Genomic DNA, 27,872 nt, shown 5'->3' with positions numbered 1-27,872 from the left:
GAGCAATGACATTGGAAGTGATCGACAACTGCATGCTGCCCACAGTTATTCTGGGCTATAATAGGAAGACCACAGAGTGGGATGCGGGGCTGCCCCTTCCCGAGGTCACAAAGAGCGACATTCTCGACATGGAATGTCAAGGATCTCTAAATGATTGGCACAAAAGTAATTCTGCTTCACAATCAGAGATTCTAAACCTTAAAGGTAATTATGCACCAAACAGACAGGCAAACATGGTATGTTTGAAAAGCCAGATATATTTTTTAAAGATTATGCTTACAATAAGTAAATTATGTAGTGAAGAAACATCAAAATCAAGTTGATGAATAAAAAGGCACGTCTGAAAGACTGAGTAGTAGACAGTTCTTTTTGTTCCATTTTGAATGTGGGAGGTGAGAGACACAGACACGTTGAAGTTATTTTTCTGGGTGAAGGGTCCTGTCAGGGGAAGTGATTAACACTGGCTTCTTTTCTCCCTCAGCCAAGGTGCTCTCTTCTTCGTCAGCATCTAGGGACGGTCAGTCTTCTGCCACGTAGAAGCGATACATCAGACCCACCACCAGGGCAGAGATGGCTGGGATCACCCAGTTGGACCACCAACTAGAAAGAGAAACACAGGAAGTGAGGGTGGCATGAGGTAATGCAGGGACGATGCACCCTGCGGTGACCACTGGCTCCTCCCCCTGCTGAGAAAAGACCTCCCCCTCCCGGCCCGGATCCCTTCTATAAATTAACCCAGCTCCTCTTCAACTGTTTCTATACACTTCCCCTGGCTCCACACCAACCATTTCTACAAACTGAATAGAGAACTCCTTCTCCCAGCAGACACTGTCCAGCAGTGACTTTCCCACTGACATTAAGCTCTGTCTTACCTAACAACAGGGCAACAGAAGTAAAGACTCCTAATGTGTTATTCCATCCCAATGTGTTCATCAAGAAGTTAAAACAGTTGCGGCTCACGCCTATAATCTTAGCTACGCAGGGGGCTGAGCATCCCAGATTGAAGCCAGTATGGGCATGAAAGTCTATGATACTCCTATCTCCAATTAACCACCAAAAAGGTGGAAATGGAGTGGTGGCTCAACTGGTAGAGCACCAGCCTTCAGGGAAAAAGTCCAGTCCTGAGTTCAATCCCTAGTACTGGTGGAAGGGGAAGGGTAAGAGGAAGGGGAAGGGGGAAAGGAAGGAGAAGGGGAAGGGGAAGGGGAAGGAGAAAGAAAAGGAGAAGGGGAAGGGGGAGGGAGGGAAGATCAGAAGTCAGCAAGCTCCCAGCCAAGGGCTGAGCCAGGGCCTGAGCCGTGAACTGGGGAGAGGGAGATGGAGGAGAGAAGTCTGACCCTGTGAGCACTTGGCTGTCACCTACATTCTGGTACTAACACTCTGAGATTCTGCTTTGAAGATCCATCTTGACAACCTTTGCATGCTGTTTCCTAACAGAGCACCCTAGTCTGTGGTCCACCTGCCTAAATTCACTGACGTGCCTAACTTATACACTATTCTATGTTAAGCTGTGAAATTTCAATCAACTATAAATTACATTTTATGAGTCAAATCAGGGACACAGCTGGGAATAACTTTAATGTAGAATTTTTAAGTTAGATTTGAGTACCCAATTTAGTTTTCACTCCTTAGAAAGCAGAAACTAAGGTAGTGACTTTAGAAGCCAAATAAATTATGCATATACATATTTTCCATCATAAACTTTCTGTTCCTTACTATTTTTTATAAAGGCTTAAAGTGTGAAAGGATTACAAGTGTAATTTATGTCTCAGTGTGGTCTGCTGGTGTTTTCAGTTTTCAATTACAATGAAACCAGCATGTCAGAAGCCAGGACTATTCCAGAGCACTCAAAAAGTCTCAAGGCAGTTGAATCTCACAGGATGAAATACATGCATGTGGTTGCTCTTTGGAAACAAAGAAAGGGAGGGAAGGGGCTATTACTTAAGTCAGCATGGTGGAGCCACCAACACTGTTCATGAGAGCCTGGGCCACAATAAAGAAATCTGGTCTGTAACAAGTGACTCCTGCTACACTTGGACCAGAGTTCAACTTTAGGAGCAACTCCATGACAAAGGAAAACTCAGCCGGCTCAGGAAAGGAAATGGCCGCCATGTAAGAAGCCGACCTTGTATTCAGAAGGAAGTGGTTAGCGTTGCAATGGGACTGCCATGTTTGTTGCTGGGGCAGAAGCAGCCCAGTGGCAAGACCTGGGGTTGACCATTTAGGATGGACAGTGCCAGGGTGTAAGCACTCAGCCGTGAGCAGGGTGACAGCTGAAGGCTGTGTGCTAGCTGAGGGAGGCTCGGAGGGAGCCTGGCATGGAGGAGCAGTGTGGAGCCCACCGTCACACCCCAACTTCAACCCAATCCTGCTTCAAAAGATGAGCCCCACATACCTGGAATTAGACTCGACAGTAGTAATGAGAGTGTCCTGGAACAGGAGAGGAAATATAAAGTTGAGTTGGCATCTGAATATTCACTCCACAAAAGCCTGCTTTAGAATAACTCACAGCATTTGATTCAGTGCTACCTTAAGACACTGTGGAAAGGGTAATTTCCATCATGTAGCGCTCTTTACTAAACCATCTGATTTGTCTGTTTTTCAGAACAAACCTTCTATCTTTAAATTGCTTCACATTACTGGGATGAAAATATTAAAAGTTGATATCCTACATGGAGTAGACATCTAAATACGTTAACATAGGAACTGAAAACAGATACTCAGATACAAACACACAACCTCCTCGTGGTCTTTATGGGAGAGCAATTTTATCTTCAAAACCATGAAGTATATATTAAAAACATTAATTGCTTTATTCAGTAATCAAATATATTTAAGTTAAAAACTAAGGACTGTCATTTCACATTCGAACATTCTAGACCACACTTTCCAAGCCTCCTTTAACCAATGGTACCACCAAGATTCCTACAACATCCACAAGTGGCCTCAAGGGCCACTCTGCCTAACACAAAAGAAAGCTCTGTTTTTCCCTTACAGCACTTTCTAAGAGCAGCCCTTCTTGTGAGTACCATGAAGTAAACTGACAACATCTGTGGAAAGTTCCCCCAAAAGCCTAAGAATTGAGGTCTAGAGCTAGATGCATTCCTGAGCTTGAAAATGTGTTAAGAAGCATTCTTTTAATAATCCACACCAGCAAAAGTATTAGTGCTTCAAGCAACAGTAGCAACAAACGAGGCAGCTTCAGCAGTCTACAGCAGAGATTAAAAACACCAACAGCACTGGCCACGTGCAAATGGCTCACACCGGTAACGCTAGCCTAGGAGGCTGAGAACTGATAACTGTCGTTTAAAGCCAGCCCAGACAGGAAAATCCAGGAGATTCTTACCTCCAATTAAAAAAAGCTTCCAGCAAAAAGCTGGAAGTGAGCTGTGGCTCAAATGGCAGAACACCCACCTTAAATGAAAAGCTATGGGACAACGCCCACGCCCCTATTTAATCTACAGTACAAGCATTTTTTAAAAAATAGCACAAATAAACAGTCAGCTGCTTGCACTGAGGTTAGGCATCACTCCAGCCAAGCACAAGGTGTTAGACACTCCACACAAGGGCAGCAAGCTTTCAAAGAATCGCAGGGTGAGCAGTTAGGAGACACACCAACCTTGATATACCGCCTTTAAGATTCCTGACACAGTAGGGGGAAAAATCAGTCATTTAAAAAGAAGACTTCACATTTATTATCTACTTAAGCAATGTTCAAACATCAAATCTAAAAACAAAAAGTGTAACTACTGCAAGATTATTTTTTACACACGAATCAAATCAAGGTGATTAGAAATAAAATATGCAACATGTTATTTTACTACTAAATGAAAGACATAATCGGTTCTGAAACCAGGTAAACTGGTATTGTCACACAGCAATTAGTGGTGACACAACAGACAGAAGGCAAACTCCACCAGCCATGGCTACACCCCTGGGCAAGAGCTCATGCACACGTGCATTTTGCCAAACATGCAGCAATTCTGCAACCTCAACCCCCACCCCCCACACTTTTATGGTTGCCAGGAGGGCTGATGTCAGAACACTGCTATAAAGTTTAAATAGCCTTGTAATGTGAAAATGCTTTTTAGCAAGTCATCAACACCAGCCACCAGATCCTCGTGGCAGGGAGCTTAAATCACACAGCTTTTATGCGTGTCACCCAAAGCAAGTCAGAGCTACCACTTCACACTTGGATGGAAAAGCCAATTATTGTGTAGTTAGTGCTCTAAGGGCCTCTGAAAGGTTCGCGGAGAGCCGTTAAGTGTGTCCACATGCACGGGGAGAAAGGGACAGCTCTGCCACCTGCTTACAACTCAGGGCACCTCCAACTTAAATAATAATTTTTAAAAGGTTAACCATGGATGGCGCCTTAGGGAGCCATGTAAATCAGTATAAAGTATGATAAGCTTCTATAAAAACATGAATCCCAACACACTTCTGCAAGTCAGAGTTATTTCATTATCCCTCTCCTTAGAAAGTTTCTCTCAAAGTGCTAACAGTGAGCCAACTGCTGATGGCTCACACCTATAACCCTAGCTATGTGAAGAGAGGAAGACTGCAGTTTGAGTCCAACCTAGACAGAAAAGCTCATAAAACCCTATCTTTTTGTCTTTTCTTTTTTGGTACTAGGGATCAAACTCAGGACACTGCCCTTGCTAGGCAAGCACTTTGCCACTGAGCTACACCCCAGCCTTCATGAAAGCCTTTCTTAACCCAAAGCTAGACACAGTGGTGCATGTTTATCATCCCGAGCTACGTGGGAGGCTGAGATTGGGAGGATTATAGCTCAAAGTCTGCGATCTCAGCAAGGATAGGATGTGGCTCAGATGCATACCTTAGAAACGCTAGACCCTATCTCAGAAACAAGGCTGGAGGCATGGCTTAAGTGGTAGAGCACCAACCTAACAAACATGAGACCGAGTTCAAATCCCAGTATCATTTCCTTAAAAAAGTCCTAAGAATGATGGCTTCATGAGAAGTCCAGGGCCAACAAAACTTATAAGCCTACAACTATAAGCCACAGATGGATGCTGGATACCTGACCTTAACAAGGGGCTTAACCGAGTTCTGTATTTTCTGCATTTTCATGGACTTGGTAGGTCTGCATTGAGAGCCAGGTTAAGAGTATCTGTAACAATGTTTAAAAGTTATAACAAAAGAATATTGCTATCATTCCTCTCTTCCACATAAACAAAGTAGACATGTTTAATTTAAAATGTATCATTTCTATCCCTACAAGGTCTTTAATTTGGCAGTTGAGCATGCTTCATTTGGGCAGGTCCAAGCTAATCATCTTTGGTGCATCTTATTTCACAATTCAAGTAGAGACTTTAGGGAGCCAACTTTCTAAACAGACTTTTCAGCAGCACTGGGACTGAACCAGGACCTTCAACCCGGCAGGCAAGCACTGAGCTACATCTCCAGGTCCAAGAAAGCAACATTGGGGGAAAAAAATCACAGCATGGTGGGCATTTTCCAGCCTAGAGATAGATGGTGACAGCCAATTAAGAAATATCTCAGGACCCACTTTGGTTCTGATAAACTGAACATACAAGAAAGAAAAAACTGGTCATGCCTTTCAGAAAACTGGGTTCTTGTTCTGCCTTCAGCTACCTTTTGTTCAAAGTCACAACAGAGATTTTATTTTTTTCCAAGAGAATATTTAATAGTTAGCCCATTTGTAAAATTTCCGAAGTGAAAAATGTCTACTTTTAAATAAAGTCAGTGTGACTCAGACTGCAATGCCAGCGTGTATGCCTGGCAAGTGGATCAAACACCGGCCACTGTGATGAAATGGAGGCAAAGGGCTTTACCCAGAATACTGCTGGCTCTACCACAATGCCGGCTGGACTCCTCCTTTGATGTCGAAAGCTCCGCTCCCAGAGTCCAGTATGTTATTTTGCTTCTGCCCCCCAAGTATCTCAAGGACCAAAGTGATCGGCATGTTAAACAGAAAACTAAACCAAACAGCAGAGCAAATGGTAATAAGCCATCGGTACCACACGGAGCCCAACGCACATTACTAACAGTACACCCAAGGCATTCGCGAGGGCCGCTCATCCACAAGCCAGGACCTGCCGTACTCACGGGGAACGTGAGTGCCATGGTAGGCTGGCCAGTAGCAGATCCCAGTTCAGGTAACAAGCTCCCTCAAAGCCTGTGTTCCTCGCAGTTGAACAACTTACACCAAAACTATTAGCACACTGAACACCTGACAGGAAAAAAACAAGACAAAACAAGACCAGATGATTTCCTGACACACTTCAGAAGTGAATCAAATCCTTGTTGTATCAGAGATTTTTGGTTATCACTAGCACTGAATTAAGCCTTGTTTAGAACAGGGAAAGGAAGAAACATAAATGAAATTACTTGCTACTAAACTGCACTATGAAAGACTTTTATTGGACTTGAGGTGAAGTCATCGTGAATTTCTGCTTCCACTTTGTGCTGTAAAGGTAAGTTTTTGCTAGGCACTGGTGGTTCACACCTGTAACCCTAGCTACTCAGGAGGCTGAGATCTGAGGCTCATATGTAGATGCCAGCTCAGGCAGGAAAGTCCATGAGACTCATCTCCAATTGATCAGCCAAAAGCTGTAAGTGGAGCCCTATCTAAAGTGGTAGCGCACTGGTCTTGTGGTAGCACACTGGTCTTGAGCAAAAACAAGACAAGGTGCTGATCCTGTCGGCACAGTTCTCCACTTGTCTCTACAACCTCTGAGTCTTGCTGATTTTGCTCTCTCCAATAAAACCAAACTCACACACCAACACAGAAGAATGGACCTTTCTATGGCTTGAAGCAAAGCTTTCCCTTCATCTTTTAGCTGCAGGACAAGAATTAAGCTGCCTACTTATACGTTTTAGGAAACTCTAGCTTTTCTTACCAATTCTGACTGGATTTACGTGCAAATTTAAGTAAGAAGGGCAGCTCAGAAGCAGACCATGAAACAAATGCATTTACTCAATACCTATTACATCCCAGAAATACAGAGAAGGAGATATGGGCAGTGACCTCAAAGATTTAGATAAAAAATCCTTTAACTCAGTTCTCTAAAAGTAAGTTTGTGTCAAATCTTTCAGAAGCACAATGCTTTGGGTTTATCTGCTTGATCCTTCCAGTCTGGAGATGGAGCCCAGGGCCTCATAAATGCTAGGCAAGCACTCTACCACGGACTGAGCTACACCTCCAGCAATCAAAGCATACTTATAGACCATTTGTTTAAAAAAACAACAATAAAAAAACAAGTAACTTAAGTATTGTTATAAATATGCTCCCCAAGAACCACTGGAGCCAAGCGAACAGATAGGGCAGGCAGTGTGCCCAGTCAGGTATTTATTCCTAAGACAGCTGGCCCCGCCCCTCCACTCAGATTGGCTGAGCTCAGGTTCACAATCTGCTAGTTTGAATAGGGTGAAATGTATTTACAAAATGGGATTTCTGAAATAAGAAGAACAATTCACAAGTAATCTAAAAATATTCCACACCCTCTCTCGGAAAGAAACCAGTTTACATTTCACAAATCCTTTCTTAATCTGAAGCAGTTCCTCTTTTTCTAAACAAGAGCCAAACTGCCAGGCCAAAGCAGGAACTTTTTAGCAAAGTACTTTGATAGAAAGGGCAGTTTTTCTCACAGTACTGAGAGCAATACAAAAATATTGCAAAATATACCAATCGGTTCATACATATAAAAACAGCTACAAGTACAACAAATTACTGGCAAAGCCCGAAGTGTCAGATTTGACAGGTATTAGGTACATGATGATCTCTACACCCGCCAGCACATTCCAGGTGCGCATACTCACCGAGGGCTTGGGTAATTTTGATCTGTCGTCCTGCAAAATAATTAATAAGGGGCATTAGGAACGTGAGAACATCTACAGAAAGTACCATTTCCAAAGTGCTCACCTTAAGGATTTCTCTTTCATTAACTGTTAGTAATTAACGTTTTTAGTTCAGCATTCGACTCTTTGTAAACACGAAGTTTGTTGCATCTGGCTTGCAGCAAAAATGAACAGAGAAGTCCACCATCGCATGCCGGACATCCATGCTATAAGCTGAGGTCTGTGGACACTTCTAGATGGAAGCTGTGGCCTTGGCTGAACCGTCCCTTCTTCCCCATCAAATTCCCTGAGAAGTGCATCAGTCTCTTACTCATGTGGCTCACATTTAGGGAATCCTTAAGGTCTCTCAATGGCAGGATCAAAAACTATCTAAACCTCAAGCGGAGTATGTAAAAAACCAAGGCACTAGGAGAACGAAGCAGAAACCCAGCAGTGTGGCCCGAAACCCACCTGCCACACCTCCACAGACACCGGGCTGGAAAGAAGAGAATGTGCTGAGCTTTTAATGACTGTACTTCTAGGATGCATGAAGATATACATACAGGCATATAAGCTTCCCAGTAAGTACACTCCCCAAAGTACCTATGCCCCAACACCAAAGAACAGAGCAATGGACAAAATCCTCCTAAACTAGATCTCCAGGGCTTCTATGAAGAGCCAACGTTCAGCTTCCCACCACTGTTATTACAAAAGGCATCACATTTATACATAGTAAAAATCCATACCTATCAATATCTGTTTGTCTAGCTATCTGTCTGTCTCCATCTATCCATCCATCCATAAGTTGTTTAATAGTTTCAGTGTTTTCTCACTTGAGGTGAGGCCACTGGAAGACATTTATCTCTTATGAGAGAACTCCCTGTTCCTGGCCTCTCCTCCAGCCTCTAGCTGGGACCCGTAGTGCACCAGGAACAGGGTAGCAGAAAGCAGCCAGGTGCTCCCTGGGGACCATTTTGATGCATGGTCTGGGATCAGTCTTCTCCCAGGTCTCCACCTCGATCCCAGCAGCTGAGGGCCCAAGAGGGAATCTCCCTGTGGTTGTATAAAGCTGCTACAGAATGCCCCAAGTTCACATCACAGCCTGTGTTTCTGTAAAAGCCCAATGCAGCCAGTGTTTTCCAAAAGTCCACCAGAGAAGACATTCTAGGCCTGAGAGTGAGCAGGAAGACAAGGTTTTAGAATTAAAACATCCTCAGATTGATGACAGTAGCATGGGTTTCTTAAGAAAATTATATTGGTTAAGGAAAAAAAAAGAGAAAAGCAAACTGCTAGTTGACAGGCCTGCTCTGTGGGATTAGGCAAAGGCGGGACCCCACCCCCATATTCTGACTGAGTGCCTGAACGAGACACAGCCTCACCAGGCAGAGGAACCCCTGATCACCTTTCCCACAACAAAAGCAGTTCCTCTACCCAGGCAAGCTGCTTCTGCTTTAGTCCTGCTTAAGATGTGTGCAGATGCAAACAGAGACCTGGGAGGTCTCGAAGGAGACAGTACTCACTGGATGCAGCTCTCCAATAATGAACGTCTTGGACAGTTCTCGAGCATCGGTAGAATGGCCGACATCTTCGAAGTTCTCTGTAGCATCACCACCGGCCTGTTCTCTGAGGACTTCTTCCCCACCAGGATGCTGTTCAAAGATACACAATACACATGTTTTTTTCAGGCAAATGAAGTAAAAGGGAATGACCAGAGTATTTAGACGAACAGGGTGCTGAAGAAGTCACAGGTGACAACAGGAACTCAAGCCCCTGCTCCTTCCCACTCAACTTCTACAGCAGGCCTTGCTCAGTGTCATGACACGGCTCCCCTCACCCATCCTCAAGCTGGCTCTTGGGCCTCCTCCTGAGAGGCCCTCAGTCTGCGTGTGCTCACAGGAGGGAGGCGGGCAGCCACTCCCTTTGGGAGCACCTTCCGCCTGCCAGGAAACAGGGAGCCCAGTTGGCCAGCAGGCGAACAGGCTCCGCAAAGGGCAAAGCGGAAGGTACTTTCTAGAAGAAAAGGCAGGATGAGAGGCTGACATCAAGATAAACAACTAAATGGGGAAATGACAGCAAAAGGAAGAGTTAGTTCCGCATAGGAAAAGGGGTGATGCCCTTTCATACGCTAGGGGCATTCATTTCATCAGCTGCTTGAGCCAGTGAAATGAAGGACAGCCAGGACGCAGAGAGGGCTGTTCTCGGACACAGGTGGTGAGATCAAGACACTTGGCTATAAGGGAACGTGTTCTCACACAAGTAGAAAGAAAAACAGCTCTTGGTTAAAAGAAAATATTCCTTAAATGGAACTCAAGGATTACTTAGATAGCTAACCTTGTACAATAGGGGGTCTACACTAAAGCTTGTTCCTCCTCCTACTTGTTCAAACATAGCTAGTGCTAATGTAGTCTACTATTTTTAGAGACCAGACATGGTAGTTCATGTCTTATATCCCAGCTACTGGGGAGGTGGACTTCAGGAGGGGGATAATAACTTGAGGCTAGCCCAGGCAAATAAACCCCATCTGAAGGAACAAAGCGTGCCTGTGGTCTATGATGTGGGAGGCACAGGTAGGTGGTGGTCTGAGGCCAGCCTGGGCAAAACCAGAAGACTATCTGCAAAATAACTCAAGCAAAAAGGGTTGGAGGTATGGCTCCAATGGAAAAGTGCCTGCTAACAAGTTTAAAGCCCAGTACTTCCAAAAATAAAGGAGGAGGAGGAGGAGGAAGCTGAGGGAGGGAGGGAGGGAAGGAAGGAAGGAAGAAAGGAAGGAAGGAAGGAAGAGAGGGAGAGAGGGAGGGAAGAATGGAGATAAGGAGGATATTTATTATTTTTTCTCTTTATAAAAACTACTCATTGGGCTGGGATGTAGCTCAGTGGCAAAGCGCTTGCCTAGCAAGTGCAATGTCCTGAGTTCGATCCCCAGTACAAAAAAAAAACAAACCAAAAAACTATTCATTTATATGGCAGTAAAAAACTGGAAAGCACTAGAAAATAAAAATCACTCCTAATGGAGAGCTGGATAAAGACATTTTATCTATCTATCTATCTATAGATTATATAAATTATATAAGTATATGTCCATAGGTTATAAAGATAGACATTAATATACAGATTATCTATAGATACATATGTGTGTGTGTATATATATATATATATATATATATATATACACACACACATATATATATACGCTGTGCTAAATAATCAGAAGCAGATGAGGCTACCCCTGGGGTAGACATGGTGTCACTAGTGCCACTACTGTATAAACAGTGGTCACCTTTTACTAAGTGAACCTCAGAAAATAAAGTGGCATTTATCTCACACAGCTCTTGAGAATTAAAATATGTCTGGCATAGCCCATGCTCATCTGTGTCAAACATTTCTCAACATTACTGTCTTTCCTCATTGTGATCTACCAAGTGTAGCCATTCCGAAATTCACTGCAATACATTCCTGCTGGGGGCATCTGGATTAGTGGAGTGAGATTCAGATGTGCCTCCTAGGCTATGGGGGTGAAAACAGGCTTTGTTGGTTCTAGAACAGTCTGAAACTGAAGATCAGAGAAGCAGGGAGGTGAAAGGTACATAGTGACTAGGGCACCAGCACTCAGCTACATAAATGCAGAGCGGTGCTCCTGACTAGCTTCTAGCTTGTGTCTGACAGGTGAGGACAGATACACGGATCACCTGGGCTAGGTGCCCATGTGTCAGAGCAGCCTGTCTCCCAAGGGCAATTCCAGTGAGAATAAAATCATTGCCTTGGACTTCTCTCTACAAAGAGTCATAAAGCTAGAGAAGTGATTGAGATAATTCTGAACTGGAAAGTACTGAAGTGGAGAAGCACACATCATGTCACAGACTCACAACCATTTTCACCCAAAACCGAAGTGCAACAGGGCAAGCTCTCCCCTTAACCTCTGACCAAGGATGGAAACAGCACGTAGGTGCTACTGTCTGTCAATCTTCAAAGGAAAAAGGAGAAAAGAAAGGGAAATCTCCTGGGCTAGAGTGGTCTGACTACTGATGAAAAATTTTAAAGTAGATAAATAGAACTATTTAACAACCATAGAAACTAGTATTCAATACAGTAATTTATGTTAAAGTATGTTTACTGTATCCTAAACACTTAAAAGAATTAGTAAGAAAATCAAAGCCTAAAACTGGATGGCATTTTTAGGGCAAAACAATTTTTCTTTATAAGACAATAAAGATAATTACTACTTGCTTTTTCAATATTTAGTGTTTTCTTTGAAAAAATACTTATGAGAGACACAGAGTCAGGAGAAATAGATAGGCACAACTACACACACAGCATCAGACAGAAAGAAGCGCGCGCGCACGCGCATACACACAGAGTAGCAGAGAAAGAGACAGAAAGCCCTACCATCATAATCTAACTAATGATGTTTTAACACGGGCAAATTCATACTGTCAGTGTTTTCATTACCTTGGTTGTTCCCAAAGATTAGCATATGACAACCATTTATGTCCCATCTTTGGAGTAGGTTATAGAATATGACAACCATTTGTATCCCATCTTTGGAGTAGGTTACAGAATTGGAAAGTAGCCCACAGAAAAGACAAGCTTTGAAAAAGGAAAGTAACGAGTGAGTAAAACAATCTGATGATTTTCTGCCAGAATGACATCACCCAGGAAGCGCAGAGGTGATCCACCTGGTGACATCTGTAACAGCTAGACACCGGTCCCCCAAAGAGCTCAGCCCTCACCTCCACCCATCCCGCTCCCCTGAGGCCCAGGGCAGGGGAGAACTCAGAAGGGCAGGTGGAAAGGGAGGTCAAGGGACAGGAAAGAGGGCCTGTGAGGACAAAGCAAGAGATAACAAGGAGAACACTCAAGCCCAGTCCTCCTGAGTTCAACCTTTACCATGAAGTCTGTTTATTGAAAGGAAGAATTCTTTTTGTTTTGTTGTTGTTGTTTATAAGCTCAGGTTAATTCACTCAAAAAAGACACATCAAGTGTGTGTCCAGACACATTAGTACGGAAAGATGGCCCTGGCTCCTGTCTTCAGGGAGGTCAGGAGAACTATGAACGGCAAGAGATTAAAACCATGCTGAAATTACAGGGTGTGAGCAAGGGGAGGGGCAGGCCAGGCCCCACAGGGCTCCGAGACCTCTTGAAGGACTTGGACCTCTGTCCTGTGAGCAATGGGAAAGTCACTGGAAAGACCTAAGGAAAAGTGACAAAATCAGATTTAAACATAGCTTCCAGAGTGAGCAACAAACACCAGGAAAAGCAAAGAGGTGAATATAGAGCCTCGGCAGGAAATGAGGGGGCTGGGCAGGAAGGTGTCGGGGAGAGACTGAGGGCACAGAGGTGCGAAGCGCTTATGGAGCCAGACTAGAAGGCAGGGCTTCCTGACAGGGAAGACGGCAGGGAGAGGTGGAGAGAAGAAGCAACAAGCAACAAGTGGAGGCTCAGAGTTGGATCAAGGCACGCTCCAATGTTTACGTGACTCCAATGGAAGGAACCATGGTGTTACTCACCTGCTGAACTGAGAATGGGAATCCTGGAAAGTGACTTGGTTTAGAGGATACAATGGTTACTGAAACACTTGCTCTACTTCACTATTGCCACCTATCCCGTGTGCCCTCAATTCCTTCCACGCATTTCTGTGAAATCTCAACATCACAAGCTATCCCAGCATACTTTGCTCTGGACAGTACATGACAACCATTCCCAAATGAAGGAACGCAGTTAATAAGCAGAAACAGCTTTTGCTTTCTTTATCTATAACTTTTTGGTTATTTATAGGAAAATAAACAAGAACTATTTTTTTATTATTTTACTTTGTCACATATTAATTGTACTAAGCAGTTTCACTGAAAAGGAACTATGTTTTAAAAGATTTAGCTAGGCACTGATGGTTCATACCTATAATCCTAGCTAGTCAGGAGGCTGAGATCTGAGGATCATGATTCAAAGCCAGCCTGAGCAGGAAAGTCCATGAGACTATCTCCAATTCTCCACCAGAAAAACCAGTAGAGCTGTGGCAGAAAGTGGTAGAGCACTAGCCTTGAGCATAAAAACTTAGGGAAAGAGCTCAGGCCCTGAGTTCAAGCCCTATGATCAACAACAACAAAAAAAGAGATTAAAGGTTGGAACTGGGGCTGGGAAGGTGGCTCAGTGGTAGAGCACTTGCCTTGCATGCATGAGGCCCTGAGTTCTATTTCTCAGCACCACATAAGCAAAAAAAAAAAAAAAAAAAAAAAAAGCTGGAAGTGGCGCTGTGGCTCAAGTGGTAGAGCACTAGCCTTGAGCTGAAGAGCTGAGGGACAGCACCCAGGCCCAGCGTTCAGGCCCCACGACCGGACCAAAAAAAAAAAAAAAAAGGTTGGAACTATATATAATGCATGCATAAGACAGTAACTGCCACTGCCCAATTTGATACGTAGGAAAACGGTATATATAGGATGTGCATTCCTAATCCAAAAATCCAAAATGCCCCCAAATCCAAAACCTGTGCCAACATCACGTCCTAAGTGGAAAACTCCACACCTACTCACATGTCAGGCTGGAGTCAAACACAAACACACTAAAATTTATTGTCTAAAATTACCTTCAGGCTGTGTGTTTAAGAAGTATATGACACATATATATTTCACATTTAGAGTTGGGTCCTCTCCCTAAGACTCAAATTTATGAAGATGCAAATATTCTAAAGATCTGAAATCTGAAACACCTGTGGTCCCAAGCAATTCCAGTAAGGGAGGCAGGAAAACCCACACATCACTGTATTATTAACCAACTCTTGATGTTTCAACTGGCTCACTGCATGAATGCTCTTAGCAAGATTTTGCATAATGGACCTCCTGTGATTTCCAGGAAAACAGACTCTCCTGGCTGCCCCTCAGCCTTCAATCACCACAGCTACTGGAGATTATTCTCCTGGTGTCCAGACCTCCGCCATCCCTTCTTCTCTAGTCACAGGAGCTCTCCGGGTGATCCTGCTGAATAGCTCCACTTTGTCCACTAATGAATGATCTAGCTAGACTCCTCCCACATACAAATCTAACCTGACACCTTCACTCACTACCAATGCACATTCCAAGCGAAACATTCCAAGTGTTTCACTCACCTTCCCTAAATACTCTCTCTCCCTGTCTCTCCATTTTGGGTTTATGTTGCTACTGTGTTCCCAGTGGCTGTGGCCTACAACCTAAAGTCCGTTTCATTCCTCTTTCCTTTTAACCCCACACCATCAACCACTCTAGCTGATTACCTTCAAAATATATTGAGAATCTCCCTCCTTTTCACCTCTCCTCCATTACCACCCATACCACATGCATACACAGCTAGAGCTGTCAAGTAGGTCTCTGGCTTCCTTCCTTCCTACAACCTGTCTCCCACACATAACTGCCATGAGGACTTTCAGAAGATGGTTTGGTAATCTAGGAAGTGGATGGTGTTAGTGTAGTCTAGTGAAGAGAGAAAAAGATAAGGAAAGTCAAAGATGAAATAGACACACATTGCAGGTGTGACATACCGAAGATAAAGGGCTCCCATCCAGTCTTTGCCATCTCTTACAAGGCTCTCTGGCACCCTGAATATGGCCGATCAGACTTCCAGCAGCCCTCACACAGGCCAAACTCATTCCCCACCTCAGAATTCTTTGGCCCGGGACCTGCCTTCTGCCCCTGAGCCATTGCTCCTGGCTGGCAGTGTGAACTCAAGACATAAGGGAACACAGCAATCACAAATCCTGAGAGCTGAACCTTTGAGACAGATGAGTAGGCAATCTCACCATGTTCAGGCACAGTTATTTGAGTTTCCTCTGAGCCAAACCTAGTGACTATAGCAGTTACTCAGCCAAGATAATATTGTCCGCGACTAAGAGGAAGAAGGAAGGCATAGACCTGAATTCTGACGCTTAAGAAATCTAAAAGTCAGGGGCTGGGAAGGTGCCTTGCATTTATGAGGCCCTGGGTTCGATTCCTCAGCACCACATAAGCAAAAAGAAAAAAAGCCGGAAGTGGCGCTATGGCTCAAGTGGTGGTAGAGTGCTAGCCTTGAGCTGAAGAGCTGAGGGACAGCGCCCAGGCCGAGTTCAGGCCCCATGACTGGACCCAAAAAAAAAAAAAAAAAAAGAAATCTAAAAGTCAGGCCAAGACAACTGTCCTGACAGGTAAGTATAAGGACAGGCATTGTTGACTCAACAATGTAGACATTCTAGAAAAGTAAGGACTTAAAAAATAATAATGCAAGCCAGGCGCTGGTGGCTCACGCCTGTAATCCTAGCTACTCAGGAGGCTGAGATCTGAGGATCGCGGTTCAAAGCCAGCCCGGGCAGGAGAGACCGTGAGACTCCTATCTCAAATAAACCACCAGAAAACCGGAAGTGGCGCTGTAGCTCAAGTGGTAGAGCGCTCGCCTTGAGCTGAAGAGCTGAAGGACAGCGCCCAGGCCCAGAGTTCAAGCCCCACGACCGACAAAAAAAAAAATAATAATAATAATAATGCACGCCTTATCAGATGGTCAGATTCTGAGCCCAAGGGAGTACAGTCCTCAGCTGGTTGCTCTCAGACAACGTTCAAAGCCTGCTTGGGATTAGAGGCTATTTTAAAGAGACAACCGTGGAAAGCTGGATGTATAGGAAGGCCCCAGGCACCAAAGGCATAGAGGACAGCTCCATGCAGGAGACCGAGGGGACCTCCTTGAGGCCTGCGGGGAGCCGACGGGACAGACTGGGTTGCAGAGGGGCCTGATCCACCACACGGGTGGGGGTGGGGATGGGGCCCAGGTGGCACGGGGGCCAATCGAGGCACATCCTGCCAGGCCACCGTCATCAGGAATCTGGACTTCAGGACACCTTGGTGGCACAGCACAGTCACTGCCTGGCACAATCGTCAAACAGGGCAGCATGACAGATCAGAGTCATACTAGTGCTGCTTGGAGCCTGGTCCAGACCTTTCTCCCCATCGGCCACTCACAGGCCCTGGTCTCAATCATGAAACACTCAGTTCCTAGCAAGCCTGACCTCCACTGCTGCAAGCCAGGCTCAAAGCTTACAGCTGAGCCGCAGACCCTGACGCCATACAGTGGGCTAAAGGTTAAAACCCCAGAAGGCCAGTTTCAAAGGATCTCTGGACTTTCAAGGACCAATTTACAGATGGAGAAAACGGGACCCAGAGGTAATAATGCCTAGGGCCCACCACAGTTCAGGAAAGAGGCAAGGCCAGGACCAAGCATCCAGCATTCAGTTCAACTCTTCTTCTTCTCTTGGGGACACACTAATTAAATGAGCATTTTTGTATTTCTGAGCATACACAGATACAACAACAAAAATACCTTAAACATAAACTTTCTTCATAAATTCCTATTGAGCATTTGGAAGGAAATTTCTCTTTTGCTAAATTTAATGTTGTTGCTTGTTCTAGGAATTTATCAACAAATTGAAAACTCTGTCACTCTCACACAACACACACACACACACACACACAAACTACACACTTCTATGTCAGGGCTTCAAATGGCTACAAGATAGCTCCTTATTTTAAAAAAGCCACCAAGAGGCATGCATATTATATTTATAATATTACAATATACATCAAGTGCCCTCTCCTCTAAGATTTACCTTAACCAAACAACAGAAGTAACCTTTGCCACCTAAATGTAATGCTACACGGATCAAAAGTCCACCAATTCTGGAATTTCAAACAAGCTTTTTCATTTCACTTAACACTGCCAAAAGGGGAGAAAAATAGAACAGACTGTCCAAAAACAATGACTAGGCAAAAAAAAAAAAAGTAATTAAAGAAATTATCAACAACATTTAAACCAAATGTAAAAACAATTCCACTTGAGTCTGAAAACAAAGAGTTCATACAAGACTTCAAATAAAACACCAACCAAATGTTTCCTACCATTTCTGGATTCTGTTTTTTCTAAAACAGCCAAGGGTACCAAGGGTAATGACTTCAATGCTGATTTGGAACACTTCATCGAACTCCTGTCAGTCCCTCTTGGGCAAGCACTTGAGTGTACAGCATAAGCTTCTTTTCCTCCTCCTCCTCTTCCTTCCTCTTCCTCCTCCTCCTCCATTACTACTACTATTTCTTCTCTGATGATAAGGAGAAGGGGGAAGAGGAGGAGCAGGAGGAAGAGGAGCAGGAGGAGGAAGAGAAGAAAGAAGAGAAGAAGAGGAGGAGGAGGAAGAGGAGAAGAAGGAGGATAGAATACATTTTGGAAAGGAAAATCTGGCATTGAGGTCGTCTTCCTCTTTTGTGCCAGTACTGGGGCTTGAATTCAGGGCCTCAAAGCTTTCTTTCTTTCTTTCTTTCTTTTTTTGGGTCCGGTCGTGGGGCCTGCACTCTGGGCCTGGGCGCTGTCCCTCAGCTCTTCAGCTCAAGGCTGTGCTCTACCACTTGAGCCACAGCGCCACTTCCAGCTTCTTTCTTTTTGCTTATGTGGTGCTGAGGAATCGAACCCAGGGCCTCAGGCATGCAAGGCAAGCGCTCTACCACTGAGCCACCTTCCCAGCCCTCAAAGCTTTCTTTAAAAAAGGTAAAAAAAGGAATTTATTTAACAAAAAGGAAGTAAAGCCTGTTCAGAAGAATGAGTAGTGGGACCCAAAGCCTTCGCTCCTGACAGGCGCTCTACCACTTGAGCTACATATAGCGCTACTTCCAGCTTCTGGCTAGTTAAGTGGAGATAAGAGCCTCTCAGAGTTGTCTGCCTATGCTGGCTTCAAACCCCAATCTTCAGGTCTCATCCTCCTGAGTAGCTAGGTGAATATACGTGAGCCACTTGGCACCTGGCTGGCAATCAGCTTTTAATATGTGAAGTTTTTGGAGTCTATTAGACCGAGCCCAAAGTGAAGATGTGAAATGGATGGGGACGTAAGATCTGAGCGCTCAGGAGAGAGGTCTTCCTCGCCTGGATCTAACGATTCGTCCACAGTTAACACAGTGAGCTGAGAAGGGGAAGGACAGTGGAGAACCCTCCAGCACTGAGGTCACAGGTAAGAGAGAAGGCAGGAAAGCAGAAAGCATGGTCATGCTCTTTGGGGTGGGAGGAAACCAGGAGAGAATGGTGTCCGGGAAGTCAGGAAGGAAGCACTTCCGAGGGCAGCCAACACACTCTGCTGACAAATCAAGAAAGAGGAGAACGAAGGTGGCCAATGCTACCACAGGAACCGAGGCAAAGAAGGAAGGAGATCAACGGAAAATGGAGGCGAGATATAGGTTTAACAGCCCTTGCAGAGGCTCCATGACACAGAGTAAGAAAAATGGGAGTATGACAGTACTGCTGTAGCGTCCGTGTGTGTGTGTGTGTGTGTGTGTGTGTGTGTGTGTGTGTGTGTGTGTGTGTGTGTGTGTGTGTGTGTGTGTGTGTGTGTGTGTGTGTGTTTGTACTGATCGGAACTTGTGAGAGAACAGAAGAAATTGCTTTAAGTGAGTGAAATAGCTGAAGAAATTGCTTTGAGTGAGAAAGAGGTCCAGGACCCACTGCAGCATGGGGCAAGGCTGAGAAAATGCTTCCAGAAGTCCTCCCTCATCTTTAACTCTGCTCCTCCTTTCTTACTGAACAAAAGCCTTGCACAATGCCAGCCCAGTATTCCTTGCTCTGAGATTATGTCACAATCCTAATTTTTTTTTCTGTGTGTGTGTATGTGTGTGCGCTGGTACTGAGACTTAAACTCAGGGCGTGGGACTGTTCCTTAGCTTTTCTACTTCAGCCACAGCTCCATTTCTGGCTTTTTGGTGGCTAATTGGAGATAGTCTCACAGATTTTCCTACCCAGGCTGGCTTCAAACTGGACTCTTCAGGTCTCAGCCTCCTGAGTAGCTAGGATTTACAGGTATAAACCACCAGCAGCACCTGGCTCAAGACCCAGATTTTTATGAATATATATATATATATGAGAAAGTCCTGCTGGTGTTAAATACTAAATCCTTTAGGAGAAAACATGTCTGAGTAAGAAGAGATCACATCATAGTAACACACTAATAAGTGCCATTTGTATGGAAATGGTGGGGGGTGTGGAAATGGAGAGCTTGGGTGTCAACAAGACATAGGCAGAGAATGAGGGAGCCTCTGTATTCCTCCACCCATTGGGAGGTCCTTTGCTGAGCACGTACTGTGTGCAGGGCACAGAACAGTGAGCAGGGCAGACAAGAAGCTTGCCATCTGGAGCAGAAAGACAACACACACAGCAAGAAAGCATCAGATAGCACAGGACACAGAGAGGGCTCCCTCTATCCGGGAAGAGACAGCAATCTGAAGAGAACACAGACCAGGGACACGCAGGCCAGGCGGGGAGGAAAGTGGATCAAAGGTAGAACAAAGGTCTCACGGCTGAAACAAGCCTGGCTGGTTTGAGAAGCACAGAGAGGGCGTGGTGGCAAGGGGGATACTGTTACTAGCTGAGGGGGAACAGCTCACAGGGCCCCTCTGTCCGGTGCTTGTGAAACCAGGGCAGAGTTGGGGTTTTGTTCTGCATACCTCAGGCAGCCACTGAAGGGAATGAGGCAGAGGAGTGACAGGCTTTTCCTTCACAAGATGAAGTTATGAGCAGTGCATGGTTAATGGAGAACTCACATCTATTACTCAAGATGGATGCTGAGGAAGCCAAGGACACACTGTGGGCTGACCCCGTGGGAAGTCCCGGGAAGCAGGGATGGGGCGGCGGCATTGCTCACAGTCCAGAGAAAGATGTGGCACCCAGCAGGAGTGGAACATGGAGAGAGTGGGAGCTGAGGGGGGGATGGGAGGCAGGGGTCCTCAAAGCAGCATCCTCGCCAGGGGAGCAAAGGCTGTACTTAGGGAGCCTGCATGCATCTCCTCACATGCGGTGACACACGCGGGCAACCTCTTTCTGGGTGGAAACAATCTGACACTGAGCTGGGGCCCAGAGTCAGCCAGACACAAACTCTGAGAGCTTCCATGAGAAACCAGAAAGTCTGTTTCTTCCTCTTGGTTCTGAAAGCAGCACAGCAAAGCAGCAACAGACAGAAATCTATCCACGAGTTTAGTTTTTGTTCTGTCTCTGCAACCATCACAGCTTTCTTTGGCTTTTCCTCTGGTTCCTGCTGAGCAAACACCTTGGTGCACTTGGAACACTTTTTACAGCTGTGCTGCTTATCTTCCGAAGAGCTCCCTGGGCCTCCGGGCTGAGGCGTAGCACCATGAGCTCAGGCTGGGCCACTCAGGCAGGGCTGGGTGCCTAACTTTCCTTGGCAAAGGGTGAAGTCGCCACCACCACCACAGAGAGTTGTTACGAAGTTTCAAAGTACAAAGTTTTATGCATCAACAGCACTTAGCATATTGTCTCGTACATAATACATGACCTATAAATATCCATGGCCAGAGGTTTATTATAATCAGTTCATTGGGGACTTTTTAGGGGGAAGGGAGAGTTTAAAAGAATGGCATTTACTTAATACTTCCGGAGGAAGAGAGTAAGAGGAAAAAGCAGGCTTGATATGTTTTGTGTGCTAGCCAATGGTGGACGCAGCTGCACAAGGCTCTGCCAATAATGAACAGCAAGCTGGAAACTGACACCCCACAGCTGCAGCTAGAGGTGCTCAAACGATCCCAACATGTGGTGTCCTGCAAGCCAGGCAGGCGTACCCCTGCCCCAACCTAGACAGTGTTAATGGCACAGGCTTCCTCTTTCTCCTCCTCTTCCTCTCCATATTCCACTACATTTCCAGACTCTTCCCAGCAGTAGTGCCGGTTGAATACAGTAATCACTTAGACTTAAGCCAGTCTGGAGCTATCTGTGAATGCAGAGAAAGTAATTCTACTCTCCCAAGATCCAACCAATTATTAGCTTACCCTACCAAGAGGCTGCACAGGCCAGTTTCCTATAGCCAGAAGGAACTGGTTTGCCCTACCCATAATCTCCAAATCCTTCTCCTAGTTCCCTTACTAAAACTCAACAGAAGACACAAATACAGGTGGGTATATATTTCCAAGAAAACTAAGCCCCAAGGAATGCCAGGGGGGAAAAAAAATCTATTAAGAAGAGCCTGCCATGGTGGCAGCCTATGATCCCAGCTATAGGAGATAGAGATTGGAAGATTCACGGTTTGATGATGCAGCCCAGGCTAAAAATTAGTGAAACCCTATCTCAACAAATAACCTGGATGTCCAGGTGCGCTTCTGTAATCCCAGCTACATGAAAGGATTGTAGTAGAGGGCAAAGGCTTGAGACACTACCTGAAAAATAACTGAAGGAAAGAAAGTAGAACAACTACCTGACAAGCACAAGGACCCCTGAGTTCTAACTGAAAAACAGCCAAAATTTGACAAGGAGGAAATGGCTTTGACATTCCTCTTCAGCCTAGGCCTGCTCCTCGCCTTTTTTTTTTTTTTTTTTTTGGTCAGTCATGGGGCTTGAACCCTGGGCCTGGGCTCGCTCTGTCCCTCAGCTCTTCAGCTCAAGGCAAGCACACTACCACTTGATCCACAGTGCCACTTCCGGTTCTTTGGTGGTTTTACTGGAGATAATAGTCACACGGACGAACGTTCCTGCCCCGGCTGGCTTTGAACTATGATCCTCAGAGCTAAGCCTCCAGAGTAGCTAGGATTACAGGTATGAGCCACCAGTGCCCAGTTTTCCTTGGCCATTTTCAGATGGCTTTGAACCTTTAGACAAGGATCAGCGCCAATAACAATGGCTTTTTATTTTATTTTTTTATTGTCAAGGTTTTATACAGAAGGGTTAAAGTTACATAAGTAAGGTAATAAATATATTTCTTGTCAAACTTGTTACCCCTTCCCTCATTTTTTCTAATTTCCCTCCCTCTAACTCCCCCCCCACAATAATGGCTATTTTTTATAGAATAGATATAGGTATATTACCGACCAAAAATTCACTTTTAAGATAATTTATCTGCTAAATTTATCTGTTAACAATTTTTCCCATACATTTCCATTTCTTATTTTTTAAATATATTCAATAATTTAGGAAAACATGGGTAAATCACATCATAGCAAGTTTCTCAGTTGCTCAGAGAATTCACACACATTGTCCAGGTGACGCCCAGGGCTGTGCGGACTCCACTCAACTAACAAAAGCACTTGGGGTTGTCTTCCTCCTGCCACCCCACCCCATCCTCACCCTCAAGGGCTTCTAGGATAACAGATAAGGACACTAAGTAGAGATCAGTGCAGAATGTATTCTCTGCTTTACCCAAGAAGGCAGCCCAGCCTGTGCTCCCTTATTTAAAAATTTCAAGTGTCAAGTACTCTTCAGTGATTTTTTTCTTTCCTGTGTCAAAACAAAGCAGCCACTTGGAATCTCTTCTGAAAAGTAGCAGCTGGTTACAAAAACAAAAAATAGATAACACATAAAAGACCCAAAGGTTGCATTCCCCAGGTGACCTTATGGTTCTGCTGCTTACCTAGGATGCCTGACCCCACCCAGATCTCTTTACTCTTCCTTCTTTGCCTTTGAATGGCACATTTTCTAAGTTTTTTATTTTTCCAAAATACATAAATTATACTTGCACTTGACATTCATCAAATGCAAGGGCAGCACTCATAGCACGAGGACGGGAACCTGCCCAGCCTCCTTACACAAAGCAAAGGCACTGCCATTCTAGCCCGAAATAGGAAAACCCTAAAAAGGTATCTGTCCTGTTTCTCACAAATAAAGATACGCATCTTAAATACTTTCAGTCTCTTCCCTGATCTGGGGTTATCAGTGGTCCCCAGAATCAGAACTCTAGCTTATGCAGGGTCGACAGCCCCGTTGTGAGAAACAACAGCAGGGAAGCTCCCCAAACCTCCTGAACACTCTATATGTGTGTTAACACTGGTACCCCACACATGTATTCCCAGCTACTTGGGAGGCTGAGAACTGAGGATTGTAGTTAGAAGCTAACCTGGGCAGGAAAGTCTGTGAGACTCATCTACAATTAACCACCAAAAAATCAGAAATGAAGCTGTGGCTCAAGTGGCAGAGCAACAGCCTTGAACAGAAAAGCTCACAGTGCTCAGGCCTTGAATTCAAGTCCCAGTACCAGCATGCGCGCCCAACACACAGACACACACATAATCAATGTGAGTCAGAAGCTTTTGCTTTTTCAAAAGCAGAAAGATATTCAAGATTTGACTCAGAATGCCAGAAGCACTAGACAACATTCTGCTGAAATAAATTTCCATTTTTCTAATAGAGAGAGAGGACAATTTGCTTCCTAAGTATTTCTCAGGCATCATCTATTCCATGAATACCTTAGCTCAACTGTAACTAGTAGAGCTGTTATTGTATAATGCTTTTCTTCTCTCCCTTCCACAGCTCTGATGCACACTGGATAAAATGCTGCTTCTTTATCCTAGACCCATGTCTAGTATTGTCATCTCAGATGGTGGTCCCTCAAGTTCTAGAATCATATTATAATCACATAGGACAGGATTCAGCTTCATAAATACAAACTCAAAAACTACATCAGGATTAAAAAAAATCTAGTCCAAAATGCATAGGCAATGTGGCTCCTACTCTTGTTGGTAGGTATCAAATCATAATCAAACACCTGCTGCTAGCTAGATTGCCATTAATAATCAGCCACCCCCCTTCGGCTATCTGCCTCTCCCCCTACACAGCAGAACAGTTTTGTGTAGGAGGACAGAACTCACATTGCACAACTCAACTTCAACCTGTAGTTTCCACTGGAGACAGAACTTTCATAATGTTCCTTACGTTTCAACATCCCATGCTGGATTTAGTTTCACCTGAACGCACACATTAAACACTCAGCCACAAATGCTGAACGCACACATTAAACGCTCAGCTACAAATGCTGCTGCCGAAAAAAAAAAAGTCAATCCCCAGCCTCGACCACTACCAGCAGAGGTCCCAAGTTAACAGAAGCAGCCGCCACGGTGGTGTGTGTGCAACCAGCTCCACTTGGTGTACGTTGGCCATCAGCACAAGCACGTACAGTTCCCCTCCCCTCTGACAAGTAAGTAACCCAGGTTCAGGGCAGGAGTCCTCCCACAGCCCATACCACATCCTTCCTCAATTCAAATCAATGCATGAATCAAGGATTTTTCTGGAAGATGAGGAGAAAGTACTCAGGGGGAAAATACTCAGTCACAAGAAAGCTTGTCGAAATAGATGGGAAAATTCAGAGTATATGGATATATTGACCATAATGACAAAGATTCATTTTAGAGGTAGGAAGGACCCTCCCCCACCAATTCATATTAGATAAACTAGGGAAGAGAGAATATGTTTCATGAAATTTCTGAAGTTTTTCCTGTTACTGTTGTTGTTTCCTCTGTGCAACCCCCTTCAGTGCCAGTAGCCCACAGGTCGAGGCCAGGCAGTGGTTTGGGAGGACAGTTTGCTCTGGCATGGGACACGATGAAAGGCTCCCTGTTACTGTTTTTTTAGTTGTTGTTGTTTTGTTTCCTTGTCGGTCATGTGGCTTGAATTCAGGGCCTGGGTGCTGTCCCTGAGCTTTTACACTTCAAGGCGAGCGCTCTACCACTTTGAGCCACAGCACCACTTCCAGTTTCCTGGTGGTTAATTGGAGATAAGAGTTCAAGACTTTCCTGCCCCAGCTAGCTTCAAACCATAATTCTCAGAGCTCAGCCTCCTAAGGAGCTAGGATTATAGGCGTGCATCACTGGTGCCGGCTTGAAAAGTAAACATTGACTAGGTACTACTAGATGATGTTAGATAATTGAATCGTTATGTTAAATTTAATAAATATGAGAACTGTTATAAGAATTGCATTTTGAACTATATTTACAGTTGGCTTTGAAAATTTCCTAACAAAGCTGCAGTAGACAAACACCAGGACAAAGAGTTATCTGGCCCAAAATGCCAACAGTGCCAAGGTCTAAAGACCATGTTTTATTTGGGGGATAACATAAGGTAGGTTAGAATAGTTTAGAGAAAAATATTCAATGCTTCATAATAGAAAATATCCCAATATTCTTTTGCAAATGCTACTCATTTTTACAGAAACAAAGAGTCAAAGTACATCGGACATGTTAAAATTCCAAAATTACACATACCATGGGAAATTGGAAGGGACAGTTCCATATGGAAACTGTCACATGGGCCCAAGGTTGTAATGCAAGAAATGTTAAGTTTGAGAAATCATAAAAGCAAAATCGCTCTATGGCTTTGCAGAAGGGAGGACAGATCTAATTGCATACTGTAAACCACTCCTAACTAAATGGCAACCCTGTTTTATCTTCTGGCACTCTGGCAAATCACAACTGAAGAGTAAAATACCTTACAAAGATATGGCCAGTATGGGTGGCTCTCGCCTGTAATCCTAGCTACTAAGGAAGCAGAGATCTGAGGATCTCTGTTCAAAGCCAGTCAGGGCAGTCAAATCCAGGAGACTCTTACCCCTGATTAACCAGAAAAAGCCAAAAGCGGAAGTACGGCCCAAGTAAGAAACATGACTCCACAGATAAACTTCTGCGTTGTTTTTCTCTGCAAAACTGAAGTCCAGTTAAAAACAGACCTCTCTTTCTCAATTTTCACTCCCTTCATCCCCCCCAAAACTGAGCAATTCCCATCACTAAACACTCATTACTGAAGAGTGGTGGAAAAGTGTTAAGTCATCAATCAACACACAAACACCAAGCCATAAAATACATCCAGGGTAATAAAAACAATTATTAGAAACACTCTTTAGATTACACAGCAAAAGTTATATTCCAACGAAAAGCGTTTTACCAAAAGGATGCCTTCCTTTTAAGCTGAGCAAAGTTATTTTACAACTCCCTGGGGCAGGCAGATGTAGCCCATGGCACTGAGTGATCCTGTCTCAGGACCTCTGAACCTTGCTCTCAAGTCACTCTGGGATGAGGTTAATCCTCACTATGTCCCCTCTGAGCACACAGGGGTGGAGGTGGGCTTAAATGGTAGGCGGAGACTGACGGGTGTGAGGGGAGAAGGAATCCAGACCCACTTGACCTCAGACCCCAGGCTCCCACAACTCAGGGGGTGAGTGTGTGTAGATGTGGGATGCTCTCCTCCCGTGCTTGGCATTAGAAGTCCATTCCAGGGCTAATGATGGTGGGTTGATCCCTGTCCTCGCTGGAGAGCTTTCTATTCAAAATACAGAGCAAGGTTGGAAACGTGGCTCAGTGGTAGAGAGCTTGCCTGGCAAGCATGAGGCCCTGGGTTCGATTCTCAGTACCACATCAACAGAAAAAGCCGCAAGTGGTGCTGTGGCTCAAGTGGTAGAGTGCCACCCTTGAGCAAAAGAAGCTCAGGGACAGACAGAGCCCAGGTCCTGAGTTCAAGCCTCAGGATTGGGGGTAAAAGGAACACAAAATCACAAAACCTCAAGAGCAAAACACTGTTCAAAAAAGAAATATACTCATCACCTGACTTACTGTAACGCCTCCGTACACCACCTTTAAGACCATGAAACCGTCTATAAAATAAAACCCCTAGGTGGGTGCGCTCTCTTCTACGAAGGGGGGGGGGGGGGGGGAGGGGACCCACTGGGCCCAGACAGGCAGGTCTCCGGGGGTCACAAACGTTTGGTCCCTGAGATGCAGGCCGAGTGCGCACGCGCGGGGAGGGGTCCCGATGTGCACCCACAGGGGCGCACAGGCCGAGTGCGCACGCGCGAGGAGGGGGTCCAGGTGTGCACCCACAGGGGCACGTGGACCGAGTGCGCACGCGCGGGGGGGGTCCAGGTGTGCACGCACAGGGGCGCGCGGGCGGGGCACGCCGAGGACCCCTCCACGTCCGGGCTCCGCTCCCGAGCCCCCCTCCACCTAGGTCGGGCCCCCAACCCACCTCTTCCAGAAACTTGGTCAGGTCGTACACCTTGTGATGCAGAATCACCCAGGTGCTCTTGCTGGTTTTGTGCTTCTCTATCTCTTCCAGGGTGTAGTACTTCACAGGCTCGTCTGCCTTCTCCGTCATCTCGGAACGCCGCGAAACTCCCCAGGCCCCGGACTCGCACAAACGCGCCTGGTGGAGCCGAGCGCGCGTCTGAGGCACCTCCGCCTAGGACATCCCGCCGCCCGCTGGTGCCGGGGACGGGGCGGAGGCGCCGCGAGGGGGCGGGCGCCGCGCCGACTCCGTGATTGGCCAGTGTGCTG

The 27,872-nt window shown here is 45.3% G+C and overlaps 1 protein-coding gene across 2 annotated transcripts; it reads right to left on the bottom strand.

Annotated features, from left to right (window-relative positions):
- Window positions 1–237: 237 nt before the first annotated feature.
- Cyb5a (cytochrome b5 type A) lies at window positions 238–27,806 on the bottom strand. 2 transcript variants are annotated; one of them, XM_070028953.1, is made up of 5 exons: window positions 27,565–27,805; window positions 9,342–9,470; window positions 7,804–7,833; window positions 2,396–2,430; window positions 238–600 (listed from the first exon to the last, which is right to left on the bottom strand). In XM_070028953.1, exons 1-5 carry the CDS (start codon window positions 27,691–27,693, stop codon window positions 519–521), a joined length of 405 nt encoding a protein of 134 aa, XP_069885054.1. In that variant the 5' UTR covers window positions 27,694–27,805; the 3' UTR covers window positions 238–518. The 2 variants fall into 2 exon arrangements, with proteins under 2 accessions (XP_069885054.1, XP_069885055.1); XM_070028954.1 differs by lacking the exons at window positions 238–600; window positions 2,396–2,430 and adding an exon at window positions 5,045–5,131 and having other exon boundaries at window positions 27,565–27,806.
- Between the last annotated feature and the right edge of the window lie 66 nt (window positions 27,807–27,872).

Source organism: Dipodomys merriami, unplaced genomic scaffold, assembly GCF_024711535.1.
Source record: "Dipodomys merriami isolate MVZ:Mamm:240054 unplaced genomic scaffold, mDipMer1.0.p SCAF_2, whole genome shotgun sequence".
Classification (NCBI taxonomy): Eukaryota; Metazoa; Chordata; class Mammalia; order Rodentia; family Heteromyidae; genus Dipodomys; species Dipodomys merriami.
Note: the sequence above shows the minus strand (reverse complement) of the source record. Positions and strands in the feature narration are given on the sequence as shown.